Raw genomic sequence first — 18,242 nt, forward strand, 5'->3', positions numbered from 1 at the left:
TGCAAGGTCAGGTTTCCCAGTGCTCTGGAAACCCGGCAGCTAAAGGGAGGTGAAAACTGCCAGATCCAACAGGTAGCTGCCTTTTTCCCCAGCACTCCCACCTGCTCCTTATGCCTCCCTCCCTGCACAATATCCCCCTCCCTCTGTCTCAGTCCCTGGCTTCAACTTTTTCGGCCTTCAGTGGCAGCCCTTCCCAGCCAACAGTCTCTCATACTGGCGAGATTCCTAGCTGGAAAGTGGAGAAAAAAATATGCAAATGTGCTCCTGCCATCAAATTCTGCAAGACATCCGAAGTTCTCAGATTTCCAGGCTGCTGAAAGTCACTCCCACGCCTTCCCTAGGTGAGCCAACATCTCTGCTTTTGAATTCTATTCCTCCAAAAATAAACTCCTCCGGTGCTTTTATTGCACTTTTTATGGCTTTGCTGGCCGGAATTTTATGTCCCGTGGGTGGGTGCACACCCGACCTGAATGGGCGTAAGGTCACGCAAGATGATGTTGGGTGAGCGTCCCAACGTCATCACGCACTTGAGCGATACTTTGGTCGGCGGGCGCGTGCAAAAGTCGGAAGAGCACCTGCCGACAATTAAGCAGGTAATTAAGACCATTAACAGCCCAACTGCTAGCGATTTTTCATGGCCTGTCCAACCTTACGGTTGGCGGATGGGCCAATTGGCCAGGCGGACTTTACGTTTTTGATGGAACCTCATCCAAGGGCAGGATGAAATCTCCGTTAGGATTTAAAATAAAAATAAACACCTGGGGACGTTTTTTAAAAATGAGATCTGCCTTCAGGTGCTTGATTGTACTGCATGGACATTTTTGCAGCATTTTTGTGCTTTCTTTCATTATTTGGAGGTCTGCAGTTTCCCTTGAGGCATCAGTCTGCTCAGTGGAAGTGCCCACCAGCACCCACGATGACGTTGGCACCCGCCCTCTTCCCTTTCTCAGGGCGCGTTTCATGCTGGCTGCTAATTGGCCAACCAGCATAAGATTGCACTCACAGCACGACCTCAGCCGGGAGCGGGAGTTACGACTTCGGGCGTACCCCAAGGGTAAGATTCAGACCGCTGTTTCTGATGACTCATATATCTGCACCCTCAATTCCCTTTGCACCTCTGAGGAATATGTGATCTCCTACCAGGATGCACCACTTCACACTGGTTTACATTGAAATTCAACAACAACTTGCATTTATATAGCACCTTTAACATAATAAAAAGGCCCAATGTACTTCACAGGGGCATTATATAACAAGATACTACAACGAGCCACAAAAGGAGACATTAGGGAGTGTTAAAAGTTTCTTAAAAGGAGGAAAGAGAGGTAGAGAGATGGGTTGCTTTAGGGAGGAAATTTCAGAGCTTTGGACATAGGCAGTTGAAGACGCAGCCATCAATGGTGGAGCAATTCAAGTTAGGAATCCACAGATGCTACAATTAAATGAATGCGGATATCTTGGATGGTTAGGGTTGGAGGAGTTTACAGATCTAGGGAGGGGCAAAGCCATGAGGAGTTAGAAATATATCATTATTCCTTCACTGTTGCTGGGTCAATTCTCTCCCTAAGAGCACTGCCGGTGTACCTCGCCACATGGACTGCAGCGGATCAAGAAGCTGGCTCACCCTCACCTTCTCAAGATAGGGGGAACAAATGCTGGCCTCACCAACAACACTCACCTTCCAAAAACAAATTTTAAAAATGTCTTGAGGTGACAAAAACATGGATGAGCTGAGGTAGGAGTAGAATCACACTCTTACAGTAGTGGAAATGGGAGGTCATGGTGATGGCACGGTCATCAGAAGCTCAGCTTGGAGTCAAATATTGCATTAAGGTCTGGTTCAGCCTCAGGTAGCTGCCATGGAGAGGGATGAATTTGGTGGCTAGGGAATGGAGTTTTGGCATGGATCAAAGACTATGGCTTCAATCTTTCCAATATTTAATTGGGCAAGAATTTACAGAGAATGAAGTAGTCATGAAAGGCAGTGCTAAGGTAGAGCTGGGGGCTATCAGCGTTCATCTGGAAAGTGACATGCTTTTGGATAATGTAGCCAACATATAGATGGGAAATAGGAAGGGGCCAAAAGATAACAGATGTAGCTGCATGAATGAGAAGAGAAGCCATCTTCCTTCCTATGTCATTTGTTCTAATAGAGAACACAACTAGTTCTCCCTTTCCAAGTTTCTTTGAAGCCAATTTTAAGATATTCCTTACCCTAGCACCAGGTAGGTGATGCTAATTATATTGTAACTAACTATTTTATTGCATTCGGGTGGTGGGCATTAACTGGGGATTCACATGTGATCCTATATGTAAAAGGAGACTGAAACTGTGGTTGGATTAGGAGGTACATGCTTGTAATGTGTATCTCTGAAAAGGTAAGCTCATAAATAAAGTGTGTAAAGGTTAATCTGCAGTTCTATCCTTCACCACCTAGGGCTTTCTAGATTGGAACAGAAAACAGACGCACTCCTGGACCCTGAACTCCAAAGTGCTTTGGCCATCACTTTCACAGCCTTTTTTATTGTTCTCACGGGGAACACATTACACTGTATCTGTTGGACAGGACCAGATTCTATGGCTCCTCCTTCCCTTCCTCCACTCGGCTTCCTCTAATGTGTTGACAGTCAGTCAGTCACACACTCCTCTTCCTTAATCAGTCTACGTGCTATGAGCATGCTCTAGAGTAAACCATCCAGCTGGTATTTGTCCGTCTCACGTATGTGTTGGAGTATCCTTGATTCAGGCTCCAGCTCCAGCTCAACAACTCTGAGATGGCGTAACTCTAGAAAGAGGCATTTGCAAAGTTGTGTTTTATCTGGGACAGTTCTATTATCCACCAATACTGCAGTCCAGGCACTCTTCCTATGCTACCATTACCACCAATTCTATATTTATTTATTGCAAATACAGTATTTAATTATCTCCAGTGCTAACTGATTTTAATGGTAAAATAGTCACTTCTATGCTCAGTTTAGTATATTTAGCCTATTACTTCTATTTACATCATTCCTTCTCAATAGCTTCACATAATGTCTCAGTGAGGTCCTCCTCAGATTCATTTCATTGTAATATAACCAAAATGTACCAGTCTCTCAGCACAACATTCCAGGCATCATCATGGATTTTACAGTGGGGGCAAAAAAAATCACGTGTTCTGATCCTAGCTCTGCTGTACTACAATAATACCTACTTACTTCTAAATGGTAAGCTTCTTGTAATGAATAATCTAGTAAATACATAATATTGCAGAGTACACAAAGTCAGACAGAATGGAAAAAAGAGGAGGGCTAGCCCTGATAATATAGGATTTCATAAGGACAACATTGAGAAAGGATCTGGTGGGAGTAGTTCACTAGTTCATAAAATGCTTTCATGATAGTTTTGTGGAGCTATATGTTGTGGAAACAACTAGGGAAAAGGCCATTTTAGATCTAGTATTGTGCAATTAGAAATGTCATAGTAAAAGATCCTCTGGGAAAAAGTAATCATAACACAATTGAATTCCATATCCAGCTTGAAAGTATACTTCAGTCTCAATCAAGAATCTTAAACTACAACAAAGCCAATTACAAAGGTATGAGGCTAGCTAAGGTTGATTAGATAAATAGACTACAATTTATGGTGATAAATAAACAGCAGGAAACATTTAAAGAAACAGTCAAAATGTCCAACGAATATAAATTCCATTAAAAAAACAAAACCTCAGAACGAAAGAAGTGGCTTACTAAGAAGGCTAAGAGTAATATTAGTTTAAAAGAAGAGGCTTATAATGTTGTAAAGAATAGGAGTAAGCCTAAGGTTTGGCAGTGTTTTAGAAACCAGCAAAGGGTCACCAAAAAGTTGACAAAATGGGAAAAAATAGAATGAGATTAAACTAACCCAGGATATGAAAAGATTGTAAGAGCTTTAACAAGTTTATAAAAAGGAGGAGGGTAGCTAAAATAAATATTGGTCCCTTAGAGGCAGAGACAGGGGAAATTTTAGAAGGAATGAGGAAATGGCAGAGACTTTGAACAAATATTTTGTATCTGTCTTGACAACTGAAGACACAAATTACAATAGCAGACATAAAGGATAACCAAGGGGCTGATAAGAATGAGGAACTTAAGGTAATTAATATCACAGAGAAAAAGTATTGGAGTAACTTGAGGGACTAAATTCTTGCAAATCCCCAGGACCTGATGGATATGTCTCATGGTTCTAAAAGAAATAGCTGCAGAGATAGTGATTGGTTATGATTTTCCAACATTTATTAAATTCTAGAACATTCCCAGCAGCTTGGATATTAAATGTAACACCGATATTCACGAAAGGGGGGGAAGAGAGAAAACGGTGAACGACAGATGCTGCCTGACCGGCTGAGTAATTCCCATATTTTCAGTTCTTATTTCATATTTCCAGCATCTAAAACAGTTTGCCTTTGTATATGATGAGACTTGCTGTACCCTTGAGGTAACTTCAATGAATTATGTACTTGAACCCCTAAATTATCACCCGCTCTGTGCTTCCTTTGTAGACAGTTTTCAAATTATCCTTTCAGTCAAAATGTACAACCTTACATTTCACATTTAGCTACATGTGCTGTATTACATTCACTTTACATTTAACCATTTCTGAAATGTTTTGATTTCTTTTTATTTACAAATTGCTACAGCTCCTGGTATAATGCCAGTAGAAAAGTTAAATAATCTTTATCTGATTCCCAAATCCAAAGTATTTACTAGAATGGCAAAAGGTTGGGGACCCAGCACTGCTCCCTTGGGAATATCATTCATCACTGTCTGCTAACACAAAACATGTTTTATCCCAGCCTTCTCTCTCTCTCCTATCTTCAGATCCATTTAATTTCCATGCCACATTATCTCCAATTTCATAGGTCTCAATTTTAATTAAAACACTTATAGATTCTGATAATAGAATGTATTGCAGTAACCAGATTCCAGAATCAAAAAGCCATCAGTTGGACTAGATTGGCCACAATTAAATCCTTGAAGCGAACGCCACAGATTGATGTCCTCACAGGAGAGAAGATTAGCAAATAGAAACAACCTAGAAGGAAAACCCATCTAGGCCAGACAGATCCAGCGCATTGACAGAGGGAGAAGGACATGCATCCTTCCAAAATTTTTCAAAGTTCAATGATTTGATTTCACTAAAAATCCACTGCCAATGTGTTCATGAGAGCAAATTATTCCAACTTTTTATTCACAACCTTTCCCAAAACTCTCAAGGTTTAAACCAGTGAAAATATCCTACGAACAGCAGAAGCGAGTCATAAGACATGCATTCTTAAACTCACAGCTCATTTTGACATCCACTACTGATTTCAAAAGATAGGAGACTAGCCATGGGGAGTTGTTTTGCAGATATTAAAGTTGGCTGTTCTTTTGGAATCAGATTGAAAATTGTTCATTTGATCAAAAAGAGCTGCCCTGTGTGTAAACGCAGCGTGTGATGCGGTAGTGAGCCACTGAAGTTAAGAGTGGTCCCAAATTTGAGTTCCGGCTTGTGCTGTGCTGAGATGATCTCAGGTTGCAATGACTGTGCTACAACTGGCCTCAGTGGTCCCAGACTAGATTGTCAGGTCAGGATGGGGTACAGGAGGATTCCTGCTCTTCATTCTTGCTGGATAATACTCGTACATGTGAATGTAGTGAGGATGGTCCTGGTGCTCTAGTTCAGACTGGATGGTTTACTGTCTACTGAATCGTAGCACGAGCCGACCACTTAGTGAGAGGAGTCAAAATTGGAGGGGGGTATCAGAGGCAAGAGGGCTGAATAACATCATACTATTGAGTTCTTACCTGCCACACACCAACCAGTGCATTCACAATCAGAATCAGAAGGATCACAAAGGGTTCCACAAAAGCAGTGACGGTTTCTTCATCCTCAAACCAAGCCAGAACCTAAAATACAAAAGGAAAAGTCATGAGTCTAAAGACTTCAGGATCAACATCAGCCATGTTATTGGCACAAACCAACACAAAAGCAGATTCATTCTGAGGGTTTTCTCTGATCAGGTACTGAAGATTCTCGAGTTGAAATTGGCCTTTGCCAACACATATTTAAATCAGGTGGAGCACAAATGAATACAAAAGCAAAATACTGCGGATGCTGGAAATCTGAAATAAAAACAGAAAATGCTGGAAAAACTCAGCAGGTCTGTGGAGTGCAAATGAAGCTGTGGTTTCACCAGCAGTCCTGTCCCCTCCTGCCCCATCCCCACCAGCACCCCTGGCAGAACCAATCTCCCGCAGCTCCACTCCCCCAGCAGCTCAAGCTGCACCACACCACTACCCCCCGCAATCCCCAGCAGCCCTGCTCCACACTCCCCAGCTACTCCATTCACACTCCTCCCTGCAGCAGCCCCATCTCCACAGCCCCCCCTCCCCACCCCCAATAGCCCTGTTGCTCAACCTCCAGCAGGCCAGGCAGCCCTGCTCCCCACACCCCCAGGCAACCACCCCACCCCGAGCAGCCTCACCCCCACCTCCCAGTAACCGTCCTCACTCTCCGACTGAAGGCCAATTTCACACCTCAGAATAGTAGTTACTGAGATTTCCAACCTGTGGCTATATTCATTTTATTATGAGTTGTAACTCTCCATTATAGCAATCCACTCCGGTTCACATGAAACATTCCCAGTTTTACAACCTCTAGGTATTGTCTGGGTCCTTCTTCAGATGGTTGACCACAGGGTAACAGACTATAATCAACACTCTGAAAAGCTCATGGGGTGCCTTCGCTGCCCATCCCTTTGCTATTATACCCACTGCTTTGACAATGATGCCAGGCTAGCCAAAATAAATTTGGGAGAACAGAAAACACGAAACAAAAACTCCACAAAGTATGTCTGAGGGAAACGGTTTGGCCCACTATCCTACAACATTCAATCCACAGAAAGAAGTAATAAAGACAGAAAATTGTGGAAATAGTCAGCCGGTCAGGCAGTATCTGTGGAGGGAGTCACAGTGTTAACATTTCAGGCTGATGACCTTTCGTCAGAACTGATTCCAATGGTAGGTCATCAACCAGGAACTTTAACCATTCTTCTCTCCACAGATGATGTCTCACTTGTTGAATATTTTCCAGCATTTTCTGTCTTTATTTCAAACTTTCAGAGTCTGTAATATTTTGTTTTTGTCACAGATATAAGTGCTTATTTTAGAAAATCAAATGACAGTACACGGCATACCTTATGAAAAAAGGTTGAACAGGTTGGGCCTAAACCCATTGGAATTTAGAAGAATGAGAAGTGATCTTATTGAAACATATAAGATCCTGAGGGGATTTGACAGGGGAGATAGTCAGGACGATGTTTCCACTTGTGGGAGAGACTAGAACCAGGGGATACAGTTTAAGATTAAGAGGTCTAACATTTAAAGACAGAGATGGGGAGAAATTCTTTTCTCTCAGAGGGTAGTTAGTCTGTGGATTTCTCTTCCTTGGAAAGCAGTGGAGGCTGGGTCATTAAATTTATTCAAGGCTAAGTTAGGCAGATTTTTGTTAGACAAGGAGTCAACGGTTATGGGGAGGCAGACAGCAAAGTGGAGTTGGGACCACACCAGATCAGCCATGATCTTATAGAATGGCAGAGCAGGCTTGAAGGGCTGAATGGTCTACTCCTGCCCCTAAGTCCTATGTTCCTATTATTGCTTGAACTGTTTTTCTCAACATTACTAGGCTAATGTTGGGATTGGTGTAAACTATTCCCTTTATTTATTCATCATTCTAGTCCCCCTTTAAGCACTTGTATCTGGTGGCCTTTTTCTCATTGTATAAATACAAGACACTCAGCTTCATCCTTATTAGGAATAGCTGAACTCTGACAGAGGAAGTAGCGGATAGCAGTTACTCTGGGTTCTGAATATTCTACTAGAAAGTGTCACAATAATGATGCTTTTGGATACGGCAGATTCTGATGCCAGTCCGAATGCCAAAGTCAGTCACTACCTGCAGCACTTTGCTAACCTGCAATTTCTGCTGCGTGTAAAATTAAGATGAGGGACAGAGATTAGCAACCATCACAGGCAAAAATGGCATTCACATTTGTTGAAAATTTGCAATATATAACCTCAAGCTCCTTACAATTCGCACTCTCTTGTAAGTAAGTTACAGGAAAATGATACACACACCTTGCACACTGAGAAGGTGCCATGCCAAAATGTCACCACCTCAACCCCCATAAAAAGGTGTCGCACCAATATTCCTCAAGCAGGGGTTCCCAAATTGTGGGTCACAACCCTTAGTGAGATCACAGGGCAAGGCTTCGGGATCACAAGTTCTGAGGCAGCAATGGCACCGGGGCTGCTTGGACTGAGTTTTGACAGCTGTGAGGCTAAATGTTCAGTGTTTTATTCTGTTAGTGGGCATAGCTTAATCATTTGTTATCTGAGGCCTGGTTGCTGCTATAATCAGAGCCTAGAGAAAGGTGAGTTTTAAGGACAAATGCAGCAGTTTGAAACCCCCTCCCCTACTCACCAACTCAACCCCCCGTCCCTCACTCAACAATTTTCTGCCCAGACCACCCCCCTCCAATTTTCACTCTGGGCCACATGAACTCAAGCATTAAAATGGGGTAACATTGGGAAAAGCAGTCCTACAGCAAGGTACCACTCCAATAGCTCCCCTCACCCCCCACCCTGCCTGCCCCACTGTGGAAAGACGACCATGTTGCAACCAAAATGACAATGGAAACCCAACCAAAATACATTAATGAATTTAACCCCAGGACTTTGGTTAGATTGCTTCCATAAGCTGGGCAGAAGTTTTGCTCCTGATCTTCTAGCCTCCTGTAAGGCAGCTTCAGGCTCATATCAACTTCTTCCTGGCAAGCAGAAAGATGAAGGAGCAAAGATGCAAAGTAGATTGTTCTCTTCCACATCCGTCCACCCATCAACTCTGTATTCTCTACTCTCCCAATGTTTTTTTTTATTATTCTTAGGATGTGAGCATTGCTAATGAGGCCAGCATTTTTTACATTCAACCCTAATTGCCATTTAGAAACTGGTGGTGAGCTGCCTTCTTGAATCCATGTGGTGTAGCTACACCCACAGTGTGGTTAGAGATTCTGACCCAGCAACAGTGAAGATGGTGTATGGTTTGGAGGGGAACTTCCAAGTGGTGGTGTTCCCATGTATCTGCTGCCCTTGTTCTTCTAGATGGTGGAGGTTGCGGGTTTGGAAGGTGCTAAGGAACATTGGTGAGATGCTGCACTGCATCTTGTAGATGGTACACACTGCTGCCAGTGTGTGTCAATAGTGGAGGGAGTGAATGGTGAAGGTGGTTCATGGGGGATTTGTTTTGTATGGTGTTGAGCTTGAGTGTTGTTGGAGCTGCACTCATCCAGGCCAGTGGAGAGTATTCCATCACACTCCTGATTAGTGCCTTGTAGATGATGGACAGACTTTAGGGAGTCAGGAGGTGAGTTACGTGCTGTAGAATTCCCAGTCTCTGGCCTGTTTCTGTAATCACAGTATTTATATAGCTGGTGGAGTCAGGTTTTTTTGTCAATGGTAACCCCACAGTGCTCAGGTGTTTATTCATCAATTAGAAGTGAGAAGTGTTGAAAAAAGCACATCACTATCTCTATACAATATTGAACCATATTGTTGCTGCTGTTAACACACAATAACTCTTCTCAGAACAAAATTTATTTGTGACCAAGCTTGGTTTGGTGGCGTGTATGAAGGGCAGGGAGGCGGTGGGATGTACCTCTCTGCCATTTTTGGTAATACACTGGCTGAGAGATCACAAGACAGTCACTCAACCTATGTGAGACTAGCTGGGATGGAGGTACATTAGATTAATTCTTCAATGAAGAAATATTGTACAATTAAAAAGGAACTGGGTGCATAATTCACTCATTTTAAAAAGTTAAAGTTACACTGTTTGTTGTAACTCAGCTCCCATTGACCACATCACTATTTTACACTTATTAGTTTATGTCCTTTTTTATTAAAATGAGTTTTACTTCATCCACGTGTCACAAGTTGCACGCATGGCTCTCAAAAGTTCCATTTATTGAATATTTCAGTCCGTGTAGTACAAAGAAGCTAAAAAGAAATAGTCTCCTGGTTATGGAATTAATGCTAATATCCAAATTTAAACCAATGTAGAAGTGAGCCAGAACAGCACAAATACCCTTACACACTGATGTTCATGGTATGGTGACCAAAAACTTTATGTACAGCATTAATTCTTTCAGTATGTCTGGATGTGTCACGAGTCATTAAACAGCCTGCCTTCTCAGGTGGATGTGAAAGGTCCCATGGCACTTTTCAAGGAAGTACAGGAAATTCTTCCGGTGTCCCAGCCAACATTCCTCTCAAATAACACCACCAGAAGTAGATTAGCTGGTCATTCACGTTGCTGTTGTCTGTAAGATTTTGCTGCTCAGAACGCTCTATGTTTGGCCAAGTAGCAATACTTCCAAAAGTAATTCATTCCATGAAGTGCTCGAGAAGCAACTAACTAATGGTAATTAACGATGATATATCTTTCCTTCCCTTTGTTAGCTGGTTAATTTAACATTACAAAGGAGGAAAAGAGTGTGAATTCTGTGATGAGTGGATCATCATCCAGAGGTTCCTAAACATGGGAGGCATGGTGAGATGATTCCAGCAGTAGTGGGAGACAGGCATGATGGGGAGGAGAAAGCTGTGTGGTTGGTGCATAGCATGACATTCACAGAATCTCACAGTGAAGAAGAGGCCTTTCGGCCCATTGAGTCTGCACCGACAAGTGAGAAACACCTGACCTACCTACCTAATCCCATTTACTAGCACTTGGCCCATAGCCTTGAATGTTATGACGTGCCAAGTGCTCATCCAGGTACTTTTTAAAGGATGCGAGGCAACCCGCCTCCAGCACCCTCCCAGACAGTGCATTCCAGACCATCACCACCCTCTGGGTAAAAGGGTTTTTCCTCACATCCCCCCTAAACCTCCTGCCCCTCACCTTGAACTTATGTCCCCTCGTGACTGACCCTTCAACTAAGGGGAATAGCTGCTCCCTATCCACCCTGTCCATGCCCCTCAATCTTGTACACCTCGATCAGGTCGTCCCTCAGTCTTCTCTGCTTCAACGAAAACAACCCAAGTCTATCCAACCTCTCTTCATAACTTAAATGTTTCATCCCAGTCAACATCCTGGTGAATCTCCTCTGCACCCCCTCCAGTGCAATCACATCCTTCCTATAATGTAGCGACCAGAACTGCACACAGTACTCCAGCTGTGGCCTCACCAAGGTTCTATACAACTCCAACATGACCTCCCTAATTTTGTAATCTATGCCTCGACTGTTAAAGGCAAGTGTCCTATATGCCTTTTTCACCACCCCACTAACATGCCCCTCCGCCTTCAGAGATCTATGGACACACACACCAAGGTCCCTTTGTTCCTCAGAACTTCCTAGTGTCATGTTGTTCATTGAATACTTCCTTGTCAAATTACTCCTTCCAAAGTGTACCACCTCACACTATTGCTAGACATAATGGGTTGAATTTCCCCAGGCTGATGGAGGCAGGTTCAGGGGCAGGGGAATTGTTATCCTGCCCTCTTCGACTTTCTCAGAGGCAGCTTGGAGCTGGCAGTCAGGAACCTTCGTTGCCGAGGTGGAAAGCCATATGCAGAGCTTAACTCAATTAGGAGTGATCTTGCACATGGATTCCCTGTCTCAGCAGCAAAGGAGTTCCACACTCTGTCTGGAACCCAGCAGGTTGGAGAAGGTGATTACGCATTGGGAAGAACCTCCTCAGTGAAACTGACAACCTGGGAAGGCTTTAATCAATTACACTGAAGAGCTTCAGCCACATCCAGGTGAGAGGCTGATGTTCAGAGTGCTTCTGCTCTCAAAGAGAGCTTTCACTGCTTGACAGGGGAATGTCAACTGCTTAGAAGACACCCCACCTGTCCAGCACATCACTCACTTCCAGCTGCACTTCCCTGCTTTCAGCCTTCACCATGGGGTGGGAGCAGTTTATGCAGCTCCACCTTCCAGCTCTGCTGAGTATCAAGGAGGAGCTCACCACTGCCAACAGCAGCACCAGCTGCCTTCTCCTCAGGACAGAGGGATTGGACACCAAGAGCCAGCTAGGAGGAGGTGACAGCCTTGACACAGGGTCTACAGGCAGAGGATAATCTTTCTCGACGCATCTGAGTACCAGTGTCTCAGGAGGCTCTCCCAGTAGGTCACTGCTGACATCTGCAGCCTCCTTCCCAGTGGAGCTGGTGGACACCCATTGCCAATGGCCAACAAGATGGCTGCCACTGGAGGCCAAGCATCCCCTGCCACCACCCCTCCAACCACACCATAACTCTGCCTTTCACTAGGTTGGACGCATGCTCACTTCTCCTGCAAGGGGTGATATTCATAATGGCTTGTGTGGAGAGGAGGCAAGGACTCCATTTGAGGAAGGTGAGTGTGAGGCATGGTTGAGCGATGGCAACAGGCTGAGGGTGAGTGTAAGTGTTGGCCATGTGAGGTACCCGCTGGAGGGGAATGAGTAGAGCTGCAATGTATGTTGTCCTGAGAATGCTGGACAATGAACAGAGTGGAATCATCCCAGTTTTACACAAAATATGGTGGTGGACAGGAAAAGGTTCATTTTACTCACTGGCCGCAATGGTGGGTTTTCACGCTATATCGTCCCATTCCCACCTTATTAATTTTGCAGCCACAGGAAAGATGCTGTATTGCTGGTGGGTGGCCTCTGATTTGCCCGCCACGCCGTTACCTCACGCAGGGCGCCATATTTAAACTGCAGCCACGTGCACACTTCTCAATTCTTGCAGCTCAAGAGGGCACCAGTGAAGACATAGCCCCAAAAGCCAAGAAGAGTGCAGTCCCCCCAATTCAGTGACGCATCCCTGGGAAACCTTCAAGATGCCGTAGAGGCCCACCATGATGCCCTCTAACACCACTCTGGCCTCAGGAGACCCATCAATTTCACCACTCCAGCTTGGGAGGTGGTGACAGAGGTGGTCAGTGCCAACGCTGCACACAAGAGGTTGGCCATCCAGTGCAGAAAACAGATGAATGATCTCATCCATGCCACCAGGGTAAGGTAACCATCTTATCACTAACTCTCACACTCACAAGCCCATCACACATTCATTGGCATCGAACTCACTGTCAACTCAAAGAACATCACCACTCACTGTCTAACATACATCCTCACATCTCCATCTGGCCTCATATCCTTTGGAAACTGCATCCTCAAACCTCACCATCTTGAGGCCACTTGCAGAGATCAACATACCTGACACACAACCTTCCCCAGTACAACTCTCGCCCTGTAGCACCTTCTCTTACCTGAGGCCACTTCTCCCCCCTCCCAAGCAAGCCCTAGCCCTACAGCTTTTTCAAGCCTCCCCTGCCTTACAACTGGTCTGGTAGGTAGAGACCAGCCCACAAGTCCCCCTAAAAGTGGTGGTGCTGCCTATGAAGCCTGATGCTGATGACAGTGAGTGCTGCCTGAAGCAAGATAGGCAAACAAACCTTGAAGTCCCGAGTGAAGTGCAGCCCGCCGGGTGCACGTCGCTTATGTTCAATTGTGAAAAACGCTGGTGTGCAATCACACCGACGTGCCCGGATGATCCAGTGTTTGTGGTGGGGGGGTGATTCAGATGAGGAGGGCTCATAATGAGACGCTAAAGTATTAAAATTAGGTTCTCCAATTCACTTTGGCAGGAACCGCGGCCACCGTCAACAGGTGGAGTGGATGATTGCAAGCTGGTTTCATGATGCTATAAAACTGAATTTTAGCCTTGTCGCCATATTGTCCCCGTCTCCCCCCGCCTTCAATGATGCCCGACGGCTGCAAGGCTGGAAAATTCCTGGCTCGGGCTCCTGAAACTGTTATGTAACTAACTGTCCTGAATCCTGGATTCTCCCAGTTGGAGAAATCATACTCCCACTGCTGACTTCCTCAGTCACTTCCATCCATGTTTGCTGGGTTGGAGTGGTTGTCCTCTTCGGGAGAGCTCATCTCACTGCAGTCATCTCAGATCCCATGGCAAAACTGCCAGGTAACAGTGACAGAGCTGGGGATCAGCCTTCCCAGGTCTCCTCTCCAACCTTATGGGTGCTGCAACCTCAAAAATCTGAGTCCTGCCAACCCTTGTAACCAATACCGTCATCCCTCTTTGACAGAATATACACATCATCCCGCCTACCCTCCATATTTGGTACGGGAATCTAGAGGTGGGCTCCTATTGGTTCACTCTGGTAAGGAGCAAATAAAAGGCTCGCTAACCAGGAGGCTGGGTTGGTCAGCCGAATACGACCCCACCATTGCACCAGAGACTACGGAGATAAGATTCCGCCTAATGACTTGCAAGTCTCGAGTGTCATCTCCCACTGTTAACTCCCAGTGTTACTCCATATATTTCCCGGTCAGTGGGCAGTAACAATAGGATTGGGCTTCATATTAAAATTAAAATGCAACAACTAACCTGGCTAAGCTGAAGTGTTCCTGGTTAACAGTTATAGCTACACTAACATTAATATGTAAAAATACAGTTTCTTAGAAAGATAGGAGCATGCATGGGCCAAGGTAGGTGGCAGAGATCGTGGGTTTGGAAGGTGCTGTCGAAGGAGTCTCGGTGAGTTGCATCTTGTAGATGATACACACTGCTGCCACTATATGCACTGGTGGTGGAGGGAGTGGATGTTTAAGGTGGTGGCTGGGGTGCCAGTCAAGCAGGCTGCTTTGTCCTGAATGATAAAAGCAAAATACTGCAGATGCTGGAAATCTGAAACAAAAACAAAAATACCTGGAAAAACTCAGGACTGACAGCATCTGTGGAGAGGAATACAGTTGACGTTTCGAGTCCGTATGACTCTTCATCAGAACTAAGGAAATAGAGAAATGAGGTGAAATATAAACTGGTAAAGGGGGGTGGGACAGGTAGAGCTGAATAGAGGGCCAGTGATAGGTGGAGGCAAAGAAGAGATTGCCAAAGATTTCATAGACAAAAGGACAAAGGGGTGTTGATGGTGGTGATTTTGTCTAAGGAATGTGCTAACGGGGACATTAAGGGGAGCAAGCAGGATAAGCTAGTGGCAGATGGCCCTCGTGGGGGTAGGGTGGTGGGGGGTGGGGGGTGGGGGGTGAAGGAATCAAAATGGGCTGAAAGGTGGAGATAAAACAATAGATCATCCTGAATAATGTTGAGTTTCTTGTGTGTTGTTCCAGGTGCATCCAGCCAAGCAAGCGGGGAGTATTCCATCTCACTCCTGACTTGTAGAATACTCTACACTTGCCTGGATGGGTGCAGCTGCAATCACACTTGGGCTTACACAAGCTTAGATCAGACCTAAGAATATCCCACACCCAGGATCCCTCTGTGCTGCCTTACACCATTTTGAAAATTAGGTTCCTTTTGTCAATCAATTCACCTCCCAAATACCCACCTCCACTACCCATACCTCCTCCCCTCAATACCCATCTTAAACTCCACCCAACTCCCCACCCTTGATACCGGTCTCCTCATGAGCCCACCAGGCACACAACCCACTAGGAAGTTGTATTGTATAAAGATCCATTACACAGAGCAGCTACCCTTACAGAGAAGTTGCAGGGTGCATTCCTCCTGCCCATTAGGTTGCTAAGCTTGTGAAGAAAGAATGAATCCTGGCCCCACAGAGAGGGAGGGGAGGAAGACATTGACACCACTCCTAGTCTGCAGAGATTCTCCTGCGAGTGGATTGTTAACTGGCCAAAGCCCGACACAGGTTAAAGCTTCTTGTTCAGTATAGTTTGGCAAGAAGGGAAAGTAATCCTGGTAAGCATTATTTCTTCTTCAATGCTTAGGTCCTAAATTTTATTTATTATTCCTTCATGGGGATGTGAGCATTGCTGGCTAGGCCAGAATTTCCCATCTCTAACTGCCCTTGGAAATAAAGAATATTCAGTGATTGTGCACTCTCAACAGTTTTTTGTCTGAACGAACTTGTGTGATCTCAGTGGTGGCCAAGGGCTCCTTGGTTGCGGGGTTAGCTATTTCACATGGCCAACAGAGGGTTAACTTGAGCAAGCAGTGCGTGGTTTACAGAGACGGAGACCTTTTGCAACTTGCTCCGCCTCATTTTCCACAGATGCTACAAATGCTGCTGGGCTCGGATTTGCATGTTGCTTCATTTCAAGCCTCAATTTGCATAAAGGCAAAGTCACGCAGCTGACAAGCCATCTGCATTGTCACAGCAGAGACTGAAGGCTTCTCCATTATTTACTGAAAGATAAACTGCCCGACTCTGACCTTCCCCTCTGTGGAAAGCCCAGTTTCATTGTGACGGGCTGCACATGGTGGCACCATACTAAAATTAGTCAAACATTTTCCATTTCCCTCCCTTCACACGCCAGCAGCTCCCATCCCCCAACCTCACCTACCCAAGTGAACACTCAAACAAATGCGATGAGTTGAACGAAGGGTCTGTGCAATTCTGATCAAAGATAAACACTCTCAAATCCGCCTTACTTTTCCTCAATTTGCTAACTGATTTGTTTAACAAATCCTATTCCAGAGGGATACTGCCCCAATTCAAAAGGTTTCATTTCAGGTATTTGCGAGTCTGCTAACTAGGTTACTGATCCAGTGTGGAAATTCCAGCTTCAATCATCAGGTTCTCCCTACAAGTAAACTAACATTCCTCCATCTTCCTGCAGTGTCTGGTGACAGAGTTCCCAAATCAATATGGTTCCACATAGACTGCCAATAAATACTATGGCAAAATACTGACCAGGTCCACCAATAACAGAAAGAATTTTACAACAAGCGCCACACAAACTTCCCAATTTTACCTGAGGAATAGTTGTCAGCTCCATTCAAGGCCTACTATAATCCCTCCCTATACCACTCTGGGCGCCAATTCACATGGCCCCAAGTAGGTTTGCATTATCTGCAGCCGACCAAAGTGTGGGGGCAGCGGGTGGTGGGGACAAGAATGCCTTGATTGGGGAAGTTTGTGGGGGGGAGGTGGGTGTGAAGGGAGTGACAATGTTAGAAATGAAGGTCCCTTTAAGAGTAAACCAGGATGGTCCTCAATGAATTGAGAGGTGTAGCCTGTACTTAAGAGTTGGGTTTTTGTTCCTGGACAGGGAAAGGATCCAGAAGGGGAGAGTGGAACCTGGTATTTATGCTAAACTACAGTTTAACAACGAAACAGTTGCAATTCTCAGAATGTCTTTTGCTGCCTGATTTGGTAAATGGATAATTAAACAGGAAGATCAGTCCCATGATTGGTGTGGGGGGGTGGGGGGGTACGGAGGGGGTGGCGTTTGCTGGGAGGCCATTTCCATGATCAGGGGAGTGGGGGGAATGGTGGTCAGTCCCCTGATTGGGGTAGGTGAAGGGAGGCTAAGATCATGGCAGCACTCCTGCTTCTCCTGGCCCCACTGGGATTATCTTTCTCAATGCTGGAACTTATGTTTTCAGGCCATTCTAGACTCTGACCCAGTCACCACATTGCATTTGCTGAAGGTTTCCGTCCAGTATCTCCTAGTGAATATAGATTATCTATTATATTATCTGTTATAATAGTTGGGTCACCATCATGTGAACAGGACACACAGCAGTAGAGCCTCGCCAGCTTTAGGTGGGTTTCCTTGCTGCCTGTTAAAAGGGACAGGGAGGAAGCTTGGCTCATCAGCGCCCAGTTGGCTCTAAGTCACAGCGTCATATTGAGCAGTACTTAATGCATGCAACAGGAATCTCACCCATCTACTAAAGAGCTAGTGAGAGCCCCACGTAGCCTTCTTTTAGGAACAGCCAATGAATTAAGTGCTAAATGCACAGTGGCAGACCTTCCCCAGGATCAAGAACCCCGGGGCTGGAGAACCCCATTCTCCAAGAGCTGCCTGCCGGTCAGAGGCTGGCAGCTATACTGCAGCTGACAGTGGGGGGTCGGTGTCTGCTACCAATAATACACCTATCCAAGGCCCAGGATCATCGAGGGACCCAGGCCAGAGGTGAGTGATGATGGGACAGAGGTCATGGGGGAGGGGAGGGGCCGCGTCAGCAGCAAGAGTAGAAGAGTGGTTCTCAGTGGGCCCCCCTTCCTGATGTTAGGAACCACGATTAGGCACTGAGGGCCTGACAGTGAGGAAACTGCCCCGGAAGCCTGCAAGTAACCCTAACAGAATTTGCATTTTGGGCTTCCTGCATAGTGACTGGCTCCACTGCTGGGTTAATACCAGACTGGCTCCACTGCTGGGTTAATACCAGAGTCGGAGAGA

At 45.4% G+C, this 18,242-nt stretch overlaps 1 protein-coding gene across 1 annotated transcript in view; it reads right to left on the reverse strand.

Annotated features, from left to right (window-relative positions):
- The window catches only part of atp2a3 (ATPase sarcoplasmic/endoplasmic reticulum Ca2+ transporting 3), a 255,948-nt gene that overhangs the window by 176,318 nt on the left and 61,388 nt on the right, over window positions 1–18,242 (reverse strand). The window contains exon 4 of the mRNA XM_041197530.1: window positions 5,808–5,909. Coding sequence (XP_041053464.1) covers window positions 5,808–5,909 — 102 coding nt within the window. The remainder of the gene's footprint in view (window positions 1–5,807; window positions 5,910–18,242) is intronic.

The sequence above is a fragment of the Carcharodon carcharias genome, chromosome 10 (genome assembly GCF_017639515.1).
Source record: "Carcharodon carcharias isolate sCarCar2 chromosome 10, sCarCar2.pri, whole genome shotgun sequence".
Classification (NCBI taxonomy): Eukaryota; Metazoa; Chordata; class Chondrichthyes; order Lamniformes; family Lamnidae; genus Carcharodon; species Carcharodon carcharias.